The sequence below is a fragment of the Nymphalis io genome, chromosome 10 (assembly GCF_905147045.1).
Source record: "Nymphalis io chromosome 10, ilAglIoxx1.1, whole genome shotgun sequence".
Lineage (NCBI taxonomy): Eukaryota > Metazoa > Arthropoda > Insecta > Lepidoptera > Nymphalidae > Nymphalis > Nymphalis io.
Genome location: NC_065897.1, coordinates 13,181,371 through 13,195,901, shown reverse-complemented (window position 1 = coordinate 13,195,901; position 14,531 = coordinate 13,181,371). Strand labels below are relative to the sequence as shown.

Genomic DNA, 14,531 nt, shown 5'->3' with positions numbered 1-14,531 from the left:
CAAACAAAGGGAGAGGAGACCTTAGCCCAGCTGTGGGACATTCAGAGGCTGTTACTGTTATACATGTATGAGATTTTATTTCATCATTATAATGATGGGATTTATCTGAAAAGTGGCCAGTTAAATAGTGTGACTGTCAGTGGATCGCAATGACGCAGGCGAAATGTCTAGGTATATACCGATTTAGGCACGCGTCAGACGACACGTCACAGCTCCCGTTCATTCACTCCACGCGTGAACAAGTGGTTGTTTTTATTTATTGATTTATGAAAAAATATAAGCGATTTTTTTCTTGATTTTTAAATTTAATTGCGCCTAAAGAATATGACCAGGTTGATATGGTCTTTATATAGCTTGTTTATGTATGTCGTTTTTCAATACTAGAAATAAATCGCTAAGGAAAACGAAGTTAGAAATAGTCATGACACTCGAATACACGTTGCAGATAATAGTTTTAAAATAATTACGGATTAGATTTGAGCTTAGTCCACATGTTCCATACTACCCTTGGGATTGAATTTTTTATTGTTATTGTTCAGTTATAAAATTTAAATTAGCTCTCACGGTTCGAAAGACGATAATAATACGTTTTTCGCGTTCGTATACTACGTCTGATAATTACTTTTTTGAGGCCCTTTAAGACCGAATACCGATGAATCTAACCTAATATTCTTTAAAATGAAAATTGTTATGTCCATAATTCTTAAGGCTAACTCGTTCAATAATATCAATATCAATTAAATTAATAGAGTAAGCTAATCCAATTGAAAGAGTTATTTAATTCAATCATCACATACTTCACGTTTCAAGTTATTAAATATGTTATTAGATTTTTCTATACAAGTTCTTTGTAACAAGCTAGAGCTTGGAAGTTGGGCAGTGTCAAATGTTCGTGATATTACGTTCTTGGACCATGTGACCTTCACGATTTAATTCAATTTCAAGTTGTACAATCAAGGGGACTTCCCTTTGACTTCTGACATCTATATATATATTGATGGACAATGAGTATTACGTTTTAGTAAATAGCTACTAGACACTACTTTTATATGTTGCTCTACATTTAAAAGTACTTTTTTTTATAAATCAACTCAATTGTAAGAGTTTTAATGACGCAGTTATTAGTTTATTTCAGTAGAAGGACCTCATACGGTCATATCTACCAAGTGGCATGCTCACAAAACAAACAAAGTTGGCAGACCAAAAGGTTATAAGTAACAAAATGTGTCCTACTCCTTTTATCCTGAAACGCTTAATGATTTATTTCTGACTTAAAAACGAAGACTGCAAAATCGTTAAATCCCCTCACGAACACGGTATTCGTTTCTATAAAACTATTCAACAGTTATTTTTAACGTTGCCAATTATTAAATTTAAATATCATGTCAAAGTAACTTTAATATATACGTTATATTAATTAACACAATATTATATAAATGATAAAAAATCGTGGAGATAGTATTTGTTGATTTCAAAGGGTTGTATGCATAAATTTAATTGTATTTGATTATAATTAAAAGGGATGAAAACAAGTAACCACTGAGTTTCTTGCCGGTTCTTCATTGTAGAATATACATTCTGAACTGGAGGTAGCTTTAAATTTAATTCAATACATTACAATGTTACATTTACATAACGATTAAAAAGTGCCCCTAGGAGCCGACTTGAATAAATAATAATTTGATTTGATTTGAGTGTAACATAACTATGTAGAAATGTATTGTAACTGCTTAAGCAATCACAATTGTTTTCATTCATACTTCTATTTTTTTTTTGCTTTAATGTGAACTAAATAGAGGAAAAGATTATGAAGTAAAATATATAAAAAATGAGGCAGCTGTATGTACTTAGAGTAGCATTATACCAAGTCATATACGAGTAATTGACATTGTTTTCCTGTTATAGTATGTATGGACGATTGCCGATAGTGAACTGTTATTGCTACGCAATGATAAGCATTGTGTTCATTGAAATAAAGTGCAAGTTCGCTTGAATGCATTCTGTTTAAAAAAATACGGTAGTGTATTATTATACAGCAATGAGTTCGAATTTTGTGTCTATTTTATTTGATCTAATGAAATGCTTTTAAATTATCGATGGCTTATGTTAGCGGAGCCGCTGAATAAAAACTACTGCCTTTTTTTCTATAACGCAATAGTAGTATTAATGCATCTTCATGTATACGTAGGTACTAGTTTGTCAATGGATTTGTTGCTTAAATACGTCTGATGATTGATCTGTTGATATTCTTTCAAAAAATGATATTCATGAAATTTCACGTGCTTAATTTGTGATTATATTTCATCTCGTATTTGACGTTGAAGGAAAACATCGTGAGGAAACCTGCATGTATCTAATTTCACTGAAATTCTGCCATATGTGTATTTCCCCAAACCGCATTGGAGCAGCGTGGTGGAATAAGATCCAAAGACCTTCTCTAAAAGGGGAGAGGAGGCCTTAGCTTAGCCCAGTAGTGGGACATTTACAGGCTGTTACTGTACATGAAAAATTATCTAGTGAAGTTGTATGTTAGCTTGTTACAAAAATTTTTAGATTCGAGATCTGCATATACATAACTAACTTTAGAAACTTTTTTTTAAGACCGTCCGTCTCGATATGTACTCGAATAAATTCGTATGTGTGCATGCAATGTCACTGACGTATGCAACATGTTTCTCAGGTTCCGATACGAATGTGAAGGCCGGTCAGCGGGTTCGATTCCTGGCGTGAACAGCACGCCCGAAAGGAAAACTTATCCCACGATAGAGATATGCGGACACAAAGGATCAGTGGTCGTCGTCGTGTCCTGCGTCACGAGAGAGGAGCCCTACAAGTAAGTATATTTGTATATAAAAAATAAATAAACGAATGTCCAGACAAAATTAATATTAAATACAATTATCAATGATTGATTAGTTATTTATTTGGCATATTCCCAAAACATCACCTGTTATTACGAGTAAAAAGGACGGTGTCGGAAATCTTAAACGAGATGCAGTTTATCAATATTAGATACAATTAAAATTAGTTTTTATTGATTTCAAAAAGGAGTTTGTAATTTTGGCATTTTTGTCCATTCTCCGATTGTCAACCGATTGTGATGTCAACCAACATAAGACATATCATATTTTTAATATATGTACGTTATACATATTCAACTGTTTGTAAATAACCGCCTTTCTCACCCACGTCCCTTGTTGTGTTATTTACACATTCTTTTTAAGTTTTTATTATAAGTGTATATGAAATTTTTGAAATCAATTTCTATTTATTTCTGTTGAAATATATTTGATTACGTAAACATTTTGGCATATTTAATATATTTGTTTACGCATAACTTATATTTAAAAAAAAAAGGATTACTGTATCGGGAAAAATATGGTCAACAGGAATGGATCTATCATTTAAATACATATTATAAAACAAAGTCCCTCCGACGGGTCTGTCTGAACGCGATAAACTCAAAAACCATCGAACAGTTTTTCATATGGTTTTTTACCACTAAAGAATTTTCAGGAGTATAATTCATTGATTTTTTATGTAAATTGGCTGAAATACGACGATGATTGTAGAAATTGTCAGAAAAAATCATACCGATTGGAGCTTTACTGGCGCGCGCCTTGTAAACCAATCGTTATGTCATTATGTGTCTAACGGTATCAACGTTTTATGTAGAACCTCATTGTACTCATGCGAAGGCGGGTGGGTGGCTAGTAACAAATAATTAGCACGTATTTATGAATGAAAGCTCGAGTTTCGGGCGATATTAAACGTCGACGTTTTTGAACGTAACAGTGAGTCACGGCCACCCCACAAATATTTACTAACGTAACGCCCACGTAACCAATAAATTACATCTCAACAATGACTCATTCATCCCCTACTGCTACTGTTATTTTAGGGATATATTGATATTTGTGCTATTATATGAAATCTATTTATGTAGAAGGTATTTATTTTACGTCGAAATTAATAAAAAAAAATATTTAATTAAAAAAAAATTAACGCAATAACGTCTCCAATTTGTTTTAACTGTATTAAAACCTAATTTTATAATTTAATTCGATTTTCAATTTAAAATTTTCATGATTTTAATGTTCGTTTTAAATATTGATAAAAAAAATATTAGTTTATATTTGATATATTATATTAAATAAATAATGCCTATGAAAAAATAAAGAATCTGTTACTCAATTGTTAATAAAACATTATATAAAAACGACAATAAAAAAAATATATTGAGTAATATAGTTTTTTCTTGCAGGAACAATAATTTGATGAATTTATTTTCATCACGCACATTTTGCGTCGCTGTACAACGCCATTAAAACAACATAAATGTGTTTTTTTGTTTTTTAATTCGACAATGTAAGCGTTTAAATGTGTAAGTTCACATTTATAAACGATATTATTATTAAAGAAGTCCGTAGATACTTTTCTTTATATCGAAACATTACAAAACAATAAAAAGTATTGATGGTAGAATTAACAATACGTGTTGTGTACCACCAACAACTACCACCGACCGCTACTCATAAAGTTCAAAAACTATTTATTTAATACGTCTTAATAATAATATCAAGAGGCAGAAGTGGCCAACATTCATGAGGTGATTTTAATGTTAACAAAAATATTAGACCTGATTCTTATCCTCAGGCCGCACCCCCACAACCTGGTGGGCCGGGAGCGATGCAACAATGGAGTGTGCACCTTCAAGACGTCCATCACCGAGGAGAATCCGCAGGTCTCCTTCAGCAATCTCGGCATACAGTGCGTCAAGCGGAAAGACATCGCAGACGCGCTCAAAGTCAGAGAGGGGCTTCGAGTGGACCCCTTCAGGAGTGAGTATCATGCTTCTATCAAAACTCGTGTTTCAGAAAAACGCACGTAAAACACAAACACTGTACGCATATTTAAAATTTTGCCGTGTCAGTTATCTCTAGACCATTCCAATGGTAGGGGTAAAGATAAAATGAACAACTTCAACCTTATATTGATGTGACATAATTGGTTGACATCTATATAATCTGTATTTTTCATTATGGATTCGTTGAGAAATGAAGTTTTTATTGTTGGCGAAGTTATCGAAACTGTGGAAGTGAAATAAAATGAATGTAAATAATTAAGAGGAATAGTGTTGTATTAAAAAATAAATATTAATTAAGAACGATTAGTAGTATAATATAGAAAAGCTGTTAGCAAATTTCATGGAATGTGCACATCTAAGGTTTGTTTATTTTTACTCCTTCAGTTTGGAATATACTGTACAGAAATATATTCTATATGTTGTATAGCGCAGGGTTTAAAACACGTGAATCGTAATCGATGATTCGGGCAAGCATCACCGAATTGTGTGTGTGTGCTCGGCGGTGAAAGATGACATCGCGAGGAAACCTGCATGTGTATGGATATAAATCTGCCACGAGTGTATCCAGTTATCCACCAATCCTTCTCAAAAAGAGAGGATTCCTTAGCCCAGCAGCGGGACATATATAAACTGTTACTTAACGTTACAAGTTAAAACCATTGGCTCAGAAATTTTACTGAAGATTGGGCTTTGTGCAAGCTCTTCTGGGTAGGTACCACCCACTCATCAGATCTACCGCAAAACAGCAGTACTTGGTATTGTTGTTCCGATTTGAAGATTGAGTGAGCCAGTGTAATCACAGGTACAATCGACATAACATCCTAGTTCCCAAGGTTGGTGGCGCATTGGCAATATAAGGAATGGTTTTTATTTCTTACATCGCCAATGTCTATGGGCGTTGGTGACCACTTACCATCAGGTGGCCCATATGCTCGTCCGCCTGCCTATAACATAAAAAAGCGTCGTATTACAATAAAAAGGCATCAATCATCTCGCCAACATAACATAACATGTGTTTTAATAAACGCAGGATGTATTGAGATTGCTAAATCCGATATATTGTTAATTTAAAGCGGTAAACGCTATGGACGACCGCCAACTAAAACACCATTACGGAATTTTACACCGAAATTTTCATTTTATCGTATATTTATTTACTTGTTTCGCCGATTACGATTACATTAAGGCGTGGTGGTAAACGTTTCAAACATCCTCAATAGGAGAGGAGGCTTTTGTCCAGCAGCGGGAAATTTACTGGTTGTGTCTGTTGTTCCTTATATAATATACGAAAGAAAATAGAATATATATAAAGTATTATTTACGTCCACTTTTTTACTTTTAAATAAAAAGTTACGGTCGTTACTTGAAATGCAAATAAATGACCAAGGAAACACTAACATTGGCTTCAAATACTATTGTTTGAGTTCACCTCTATTTTCGACAAGGACGCCTGTGTGGCGGGTACATGGAGGCTACAAAGTCTTCCATATCGATCTCTGAAATAGAACTCACAATTTTCATAAAACATAATTTGTTGTTAAATTATTGGCATAAGATTAAAAACAATAACTCAAAACTGTAGGGCTATTCTGTAAGAACAAACTCGAGATACCGCAGGGAACGGTAGTGAAATGTCAGAGAGTGATTCGCGACATCGACCATAACATTTAGAGACTACGCATCAAAATAGTATCACCATAAGTCGGTGGTCGAGATGGCCCAGTGGTAAGAACGCGTGAATCTTAACCGATGAACGTGGGTTCAAACCCGGGCAAGCGCCTCTGAATTTTCATGTGCTTAATTTCTGTTTATAATTCATCTCGTGTATGAAAAATTCAATGATGGTCGGTTGAATATACTTTCTTATTTATAATATTAAGGTGATCGTAATCAAGGAAGTTGTTTCTAAACATATTTTTTATTTCTTTCAAAGTTTACCACTTCGGGTTCGTTGAGAGTAAATTTCAAGGTCGGTTTAAATGTAACGTTTCGAAATATATCTGAAAATATGTATGTTTCATTTCTGTCAACATCTACTATGTTGCACGAAATGTTTTTTATCCTCGAACTGTAACACTGAAACTATTTATACGAACAGACATGCACTCTAGATTAGTACTAGATTCACGAGTTGAGTGTTAAGTTTGTTGCGTTCGGTTTTTGTTACGAGATTGTTCTCAATTATTTACATTTATATTATCATTATATACTTATATATTACAGACAATAAATACCTTATAACCGCTAGCTAAAACACGCTTGTCATATAATATCCGGGGACAATATTTTAATTTTTTCTATTAATAAAGTATATAAGTTTATACAAGACTATATATTATGTAGGTGATAATAAAGCGTTTTAATTCCAAACCGGCGGTGATAGATTTAAATACATAGTAGGTATCTATTTGAATAGTGTGATTTGATTTGATTTAACTATGTATTTTTTAATATTATTTGTATCTCCACAGACGTGTTTTCCGTGCCTTCTATATTTCCCATATTTAATTTATATTAATGTATTTAATGTGGATTTCAAATCTCAGTCTTCGATCCAGATCCACGTGATAAGATAACAATCAAAGATCCACAGAAAATCCCTAAAATCAATACTTTTGTAGTACTTCCAATAAGAAGTTCGCTTATTCGTATATAATATTAATGATGAGAGACAGATGTTGAAGTCGTGGGCCGAATACCTAATCAACGCGAACCCATAAATCTTAAACGTTAATACGCGATGTATAAGAGTTCAGTTAAAATATTACGAAACCGATCGTGGCTCGGGGCGTTGCTAGAGGCGCGAAAATAGCTCGCTCGAAATATCCGAATCCGTAACACGGTCATCTTGTGGGCACTGCTATTTGTATGGGTTAGATCGTTGCGAAAACTCCTCGTATAGTCGATATAGTCTATATTCAAAAAACGATCTGTTTAGCTTACGGCTGGTACAATTGTCTCATTGATGTTTATATATTTTTATTGGATTGCTAGTATTATTAGAAAAGCTCTCAATTTACTTTCAAGATTCTTCTCCGTGAGCATATTTCGTCAGAAAGTTCCCAGTTCTTGTCATTTTATGACATCTATAATACACTATTGTTCATATGTTTATACTACATCTCTTATAGCTCTGTATTTATTTTGTTGATATTATATTTGTATGTATGTATATTTTTGATTACTAATTACCGCCTTCACGGATTTCTGTTTAGCCTAAAGGTTGACTGTCAAAGAATGCCTTCAGGTATTAAGTTCGCCTTTTGTTCCAACTGTATATTGTGGTGGTCAAAAATGTTTTAAATACATAAAATATCTATTATCTTAATAAATTGACCCTACATCTGTTATTCGTAGCGCTCTGTTCCCTAAGTATCAAGCCAATTCTAGCTTCTGAATAACGTCTCGTAGATAGTTCTATTACCCGTAACCAAACATGTAGTTTCGTCGAATATCCGGTTTTTGGCATTAGCCGGCCATTAAACAAATTCATTCGATTATGCATTAGTTAGTTACGTAATAACTATTATAATTTCTTAACCGTTTTTTCTCGCTTACCTGCCGGTTATACTAAGAAGTAATAGGAATTGAATACTTTAAAAATGATAACGATTAAAAGTATTTAGTTAATAATTAATAAATTGTCCTCTGGATACGAATATTGACATTAACAACGCTTATACAACGTAAGCAAAGTATGTCCTTTAGCGGGCGAAGAACCTCTCCTCTCGAAGACTTGAATACTTGTCCTTGAACCAGCAATATTCGGTTAAGATTTACGTGTTCTAACCACTGGGCCATGTCGGCCCTAATTCAAGCACTATGACTTATGTTTCATTCAAGTGCCTTTTGTAACGATTCGAATCAATTTGTGCTTTCCATAGAATCAGTCGTAGCGTTGCAGTCTTGTGGCCACTTGAACTATATTTTTAATATAATGCACCGATTCAGTTAAAAATATGATATACAAATTAGACAAACATACTTTCATCACGTTTTCGTAATGGTTTAGCGGTTGTTTTTTGAGGAAAGGTTTTAAATTATGCCTTTTATAAACATTAATTTTAAAGTTTATTAAGGGTCATGACTGATAATGAACATTTGTCTAATTGCACTCACACCGTATACATACGATACGAAAGAAAGAACTACGTGTTCTAGATGGTGATTTGATCGAACGTGTGCCGAAATTATTATTTTTTTTCTACTTGTAATGTAATTAATAACAAATGTCAATACTAAAATATAAATAATATATTTTTGAATTAAAAAATCGTAATAAACCCTGCGACTATATTTTAAAATATAATATGATTTGAAAAACATTTATTTTAGCCGTCTATTCGGTAGGTATACTGAAACTGTTTCGTTGGTTTAGTGGCTATATAAGACCGTAGATCCCAAAGTGGTGGACATCCTGGATCGGACACATAAAAATTCATTGGGTATATTTTTAATGTCTGCGGAGTTGATGGATCTCTTTTGATGATGGCCGTCGTGGCCGATATTGGTCAAGAGGACTTTATTATTTATACCGAATATCGAACGAAAAGCCCTTTTATGTAGTTCTCAGAATGAATTTTGGTTGATCTTACAAACTGAAGCCAGTATCTTATAGTCAATTTCTTCACTAGCGGGCTACAGTCACCGGAATCAACCTCAAAGCATCGACCTAAACGCAGTGAGACTTTGCTTCCAAGTCTTTATCCACGATGAAAGGAGCGGGAAGATACGACTCTCGCTACCTCCCGTGGTCTCGGATGTCATCTACGACAAGAAGGCTATGAGTGACCTCGTCATCATGCGACTCAGCCAGTGCTCCGACTTCCATAAAGGAGGAACTGAACTGATACTTCTCTGTGAAAAGGTTAGTAACAGCTTTCGAAATAGAATTGTCCATATTTTAATAACAAAAGTGCAGAGTTATGGTAATTCACAGTTTCTCCGTGTGCAGTAGTACGTGGAACGTAACCGATGCTTGTATTGCAGGTGACTCGCGAGGACATCGCCGTGGTGTTCTTCCAGAAGGAGGGCGAGCACGTGGTGTGGGAGGAGAGCGCCAACATCGTGCTCGTGCACCGGCAGGTCGCCATCGCCTTCCACACGCCGCCCTACCGCGACCCCAGCGAGCGGCGACACGTGCAGGTCAGTGCGGGGGACCAACCTTCCACATGCCGCCTTACAAATACTTGAACTTCTACACGTGGAGGTAGCGGCTAAGCCAAGCGACCAAATGAGACACAAAGAAGTTTTAAACTTACCTTATTAACTTGTCGGGTATCCGCTGCCGATTTGTTGATATAAGTCCGCTTTCTCCAAACGACAAGATACAAATTATAGTTCCCCGACGTATCGTCTGCACGAGACACCACCAGTACTTTACGTTGATGCTCGATTTAGAAGTAAACTGTTAGTTTAATTATCATATATAAACACAAATTGTAAACGTAAATATTATTTTACACATATCATGTTTAAGACGAAGAGTTTTCCAAACGGCTATGCTATTTACATAGTTACGATTCTATTCAAACTAAATACATATTATTTCATCAAAATGGTATCTAGTAGCGACCAACAGTACGTAAAACATTTAATGACAATAAAAACAACCAAAAGCTTGAACTTCTGAACCGATCTAAATGTCTGCCGTTCGTTTCCTGTTTAACTAATTTTCCATATAAAGCTAATTGCAGTAATGAGTCATTTGAACATTGGCAACACTCCAATAGTGTCAGGTAATCCAATGCATCAATCGTTTTATAACTATTCCGTTCAGCTCACGTCGGAACCAGATCGTATCATTCATTGAGCAGCTGTTTATTTATTATATTTATCAGATTTATGATAATTGTATTGTTTCCTTTTACATCATATTACGTGTCATTAAGTATCGTACTGGTAAATTAAAATACGAGTATTAAGACAAAATAAAAGTGCTTAAGCACATTATAAAAGTTTTATATAGATATTCTAATTGCATTTGAATTTGAATACACATTATATTAAGTATTTACATTTTCTTCGATAAACAATTACAATTGTAACGAAGTTATAATTATTTCCAGGTGTACCTCCAGCTGAAGAGGACATCAGACAACGCAAGAAGCAATGCCGTACCCTTCGAATACATCCCCGAATACCAAGGTACTGCGAGAAAACCCCTCCCGGATCTTAGCGTATTCTCCCTTCTTTTGACAGAACCCTCTTCCCCGACACAGCCCACCGATGGAAATAATAATATGCCCCCCGAAAAGCAGGATCTCGTATCCTCCACCAGCGACTCCCCGGACCCCCCAACAGTCGAGCTGACTGACGTTATCGAAAGCTCCGATGTCGTCGAATCCACTGACGTCATGGTGGTCGACACCAACGACGTCACAGTGGTCGAGACGAACGGCGGCACGAACGTCGGCGCGAACGTCGACGCCAACGACGTCATGGTGGTCGACACCAACGAGAAGTGTCTGAACGATCTCCTCGATCAGGTCGCCGAGTTGGACGAGATATACTCGGAGAATAGGACTCGACTCGAAAACGTCACAATACTCAATGACGAGACCGACATCGACGAGTTCAACGACGCGGGCACGTACACCAGCCTGCAGCTCGCGTTCAAGAACCCGATACCGATCTCCGAGCCGGAGGCCACGCCGTACGAGGACGTCCAGGTCCAGACCTACCGCGGCCCGATCATAGAGTTCACCCCCCTGAAGCGCGACACCGAGGAGGAGAGGGCTCCGCCGCTGCCCCCCAAACGCGTCCGCAAGACCACCGACAACTTCAAAACGAGCCAGACGTCGGTCGACAGCATCCTCCGGCCCGGCAAGCAGATCCCCATCTCGCGCGCCGGCGAGCTGACCGTGGCGCGCTCCGAGCCCGTGCTGCCGCCGGCGCCCAAGAAGCGCTCGTTCCTGTCGCGCCTGTTCCGCCGCAAGGACAAGTCGCCGGCGCCCGACGCGTCCGGTCGGCGCGCGCCGGCCGTGGGGCGCTCCGTCAGCTCCGTGTCGGGGCTGCGGCCCGCGCGCTTCCGCGCCTCGCCCTCCTCGCACGCCTCGCACGCCTCGCTGGGCGCCGCCGACAGCGTCACGCACATCTCGCTGCACGGCGACGGCCGGCCCGCCGACCTGGCCGACCTGGCCGACCTGCCGCCCGACGGCACCATCCTGGTGGCCGAGAGCGTGCTGGCGCTGGACGCGGGCGCCTTCCGCCGCCTGCAGGACGACCTGGAGCTCACGGAGGCCGAGCACTACGCGCTGTACATGGCCGTGGCGCCGCACGCCACCGCCTCCGAGTTCGACGACTCCAGCAACTACTACGCGCCCGTCGACGGCCGGAACTGACCGCTCCCGCCGGCGGAGACTCCCACGTGCATCCAAATTAAGATCGAGTGCGGCAAACGACCGCGACGTCCGTCGCGGCTTATCACACAATGTCATTCATATAAGGGGCGGCCTGAAACTTTTACCAAAGATTTTTTTCATCGGTACTTCTAAAAGAATTGCCATTCATCGTACCGATTACCGTTTTTATATTTTTTGGTTCCTTATTATGTCGATTGACATTTGTCAATTAATATTTAAAAATCTATTATTGTTTTTTTTTAACATTTTTGCAATATGTTCTAGATACGAGTTATTTAAAGCATAAGAGATTGAAGACGATATCGCCGTCTGTCGCGCATCAGACTTACGAACAAGACAGTAAGTTTGTTGATATCATAAAAATTTATATCTATAATGGGAAATACAAATACTTCATATACAGGTGATCATATACCCGTATATATGATTTTTTGATAAAAAGTTGGGAAAAATTGTCACAAACATTTTATTCTGGTTTGAAGGGTAATATTTTTAATGATTTTTCCCCTTTTTGTGGTTGTGGGTTCACATAACATGTCCAGCGTTGTTTAAGGTGATGGTTTAAAACATAAGTTTCTTAGCTTCGTGGTGATGGTGGAGCGTGTATCAGGTACCTACGACATGGCTCATTCTATTCGCTATTGTACAAAATTTAAACAAAAACAAAATTATTACATAAATATTTCCGCGCTTAACGCAATTACAATAAACGATATATAATTGTACAAATATAATAAAAAATATACTAAAGTGTAAATTAAATTAATACAATTATAAAATGTTATATAATAACGGGCAACAGTCAGTTGTGTACTTTGTTTACAATTGGTTTAATTAAAAAAAAAAACGCAATAATAATATATCTCTATCAATGCGAAAGGTTGTATATAATATGAGTACTATAATAGTGTAAAAACGGTTGATTCCCTTGCAAAAAAAAAAATAATAATTTACAAATGCGCATTAAAATTTAAAACTAAATACCAAATAGAGGCTAAGGGGGTATAAGGTGTTGCGTTGCCTCATATCGGCATACCTCATGTAATTTATTATTACTTTATTACTCTAACCGTACAGAAAAATTCTTTAGAAAGGGTCTGAAAATGGCACTTCTCACTCTCACCTCTCGCTCACACACTGTTGCTATCTATACTCATACACATGTGTTGGTACAAGCGAATGAAGACGCCATTTTCAATCTTACTAATTCATTTGTACGGATAGCATAATATTCATATATATTTTCCCTTGCTATTGCCATGATAACCAATGTAAAACCTTAATATTATTTTATTTAGAATTTTATTTTCATATACAACCTTTTGCATTATCAGTAGAAATATATCCATTACTCTTTAGATAGCAATATTTATAATTAATTATTTAAATATTTATAAACTAGCAAAAGTAAGCTAAATAGATAAATAAATTGTTGATTTGTTAAAATGTTTCTTTTTACATTTATTTATCGTTGAATTTCGTATGTTTAAGCGTTCTTATGTTAGATCTTGTTTTTAATTAACATAATTAATAATTTGGTGCTTATTAAAATTTCAAAATTAAATTTTGTCTGTTCATGTATTTTGAAGTATAAAAGTAGGATAAAAAATTATTTGCTTCTCACTTTAACTTACAGCCTTATTGGCCTTACTAATAAATATTGTATGTCTATTGTAGCAACACAATGCTGTCTTCGTTTTTCGAATGCCTATTAATGATAGAAAGAGACAAATTGTGTTAATTACAGTTGACATACAACGTCTAGTATATAATGTAGCTAACAATCATATAGCATTTTAGTTAAAAAATGAAATCTTATTTAAAATTTATGAACGAAAATATATTTTTTTAAAACCTATGAACGCTATGAATAGCATAGCACTTCACTAAGGTTTATAATATACGAAATTATATGAGAAAAATATGCTAATGTGAATATGTGTCTTTAAAATGTAATCGTCAATTAACTTGATTTGTTTTATAAGCGTTTCTGTTTACAAATTGTTTCTTCAAATAACAATTTTTGTATATTTTATTCTAGTTTAATTTTCAATACAACTTAAGAGTATTTGTGTGCATTTTGTTTCTATATAATGTTTTAATTTTTATTTATATCTAAGTCGTATTACGAAACAAACATAAAGAGTAATGTAGGTTATTAAAAGGGATACTGTATAAAATGTAAACAACAGGGCTGTCATTTTTAAAATGTCATTATAACTTTTTTAATTTAAATATTTTCACAGGCAACATTTTGCTTACATTTTATACAAATATAATTTACCAATAAAAAAATGGAG

At 36.0% G+C, this 14,531-nt stretch overlaps 1 protein-coding gene across 7 annotated transcripts in view; it reads left to right on the top strand.

Moving 5' to 3' along the window:
* The window catches only part of LOC126771444 (embryonic polarity protein dorsal), a 48,187-nt gene that overhangs the window by 28,455 nt on the left and 5,201 nt on the right, over positions 1 to 14,531 (top strand). For 4 of the 7 annotated variants that reach the window (XM_050491324.1, XM_050491323.1, XM_050491327.1 and 1 more), the window contains 5 exons: positions 2,681 to 2,833; positions 4,657 to 4,841; positions 9,502 to 9,734; positions 9,857 to 10,012; positions 10,936 to 12,482. In XM_050491324.1, the coding sequence (XP_050347281.1) occupies positions 2,681 to 2,833; positions 4,657 to 4,841; positions 9,502 to 9,734; positions 9,857 to 10,012; positions 10,936 to 12,210 (2,002 nt within the window). In that variant the 3' untranslated portion in view covers positions 12,211 to 12,482. The other 3 variants (XM_050491322.1, XM_050491325.1, XM_050491329.1) reach the window with 2 other exon arrangements.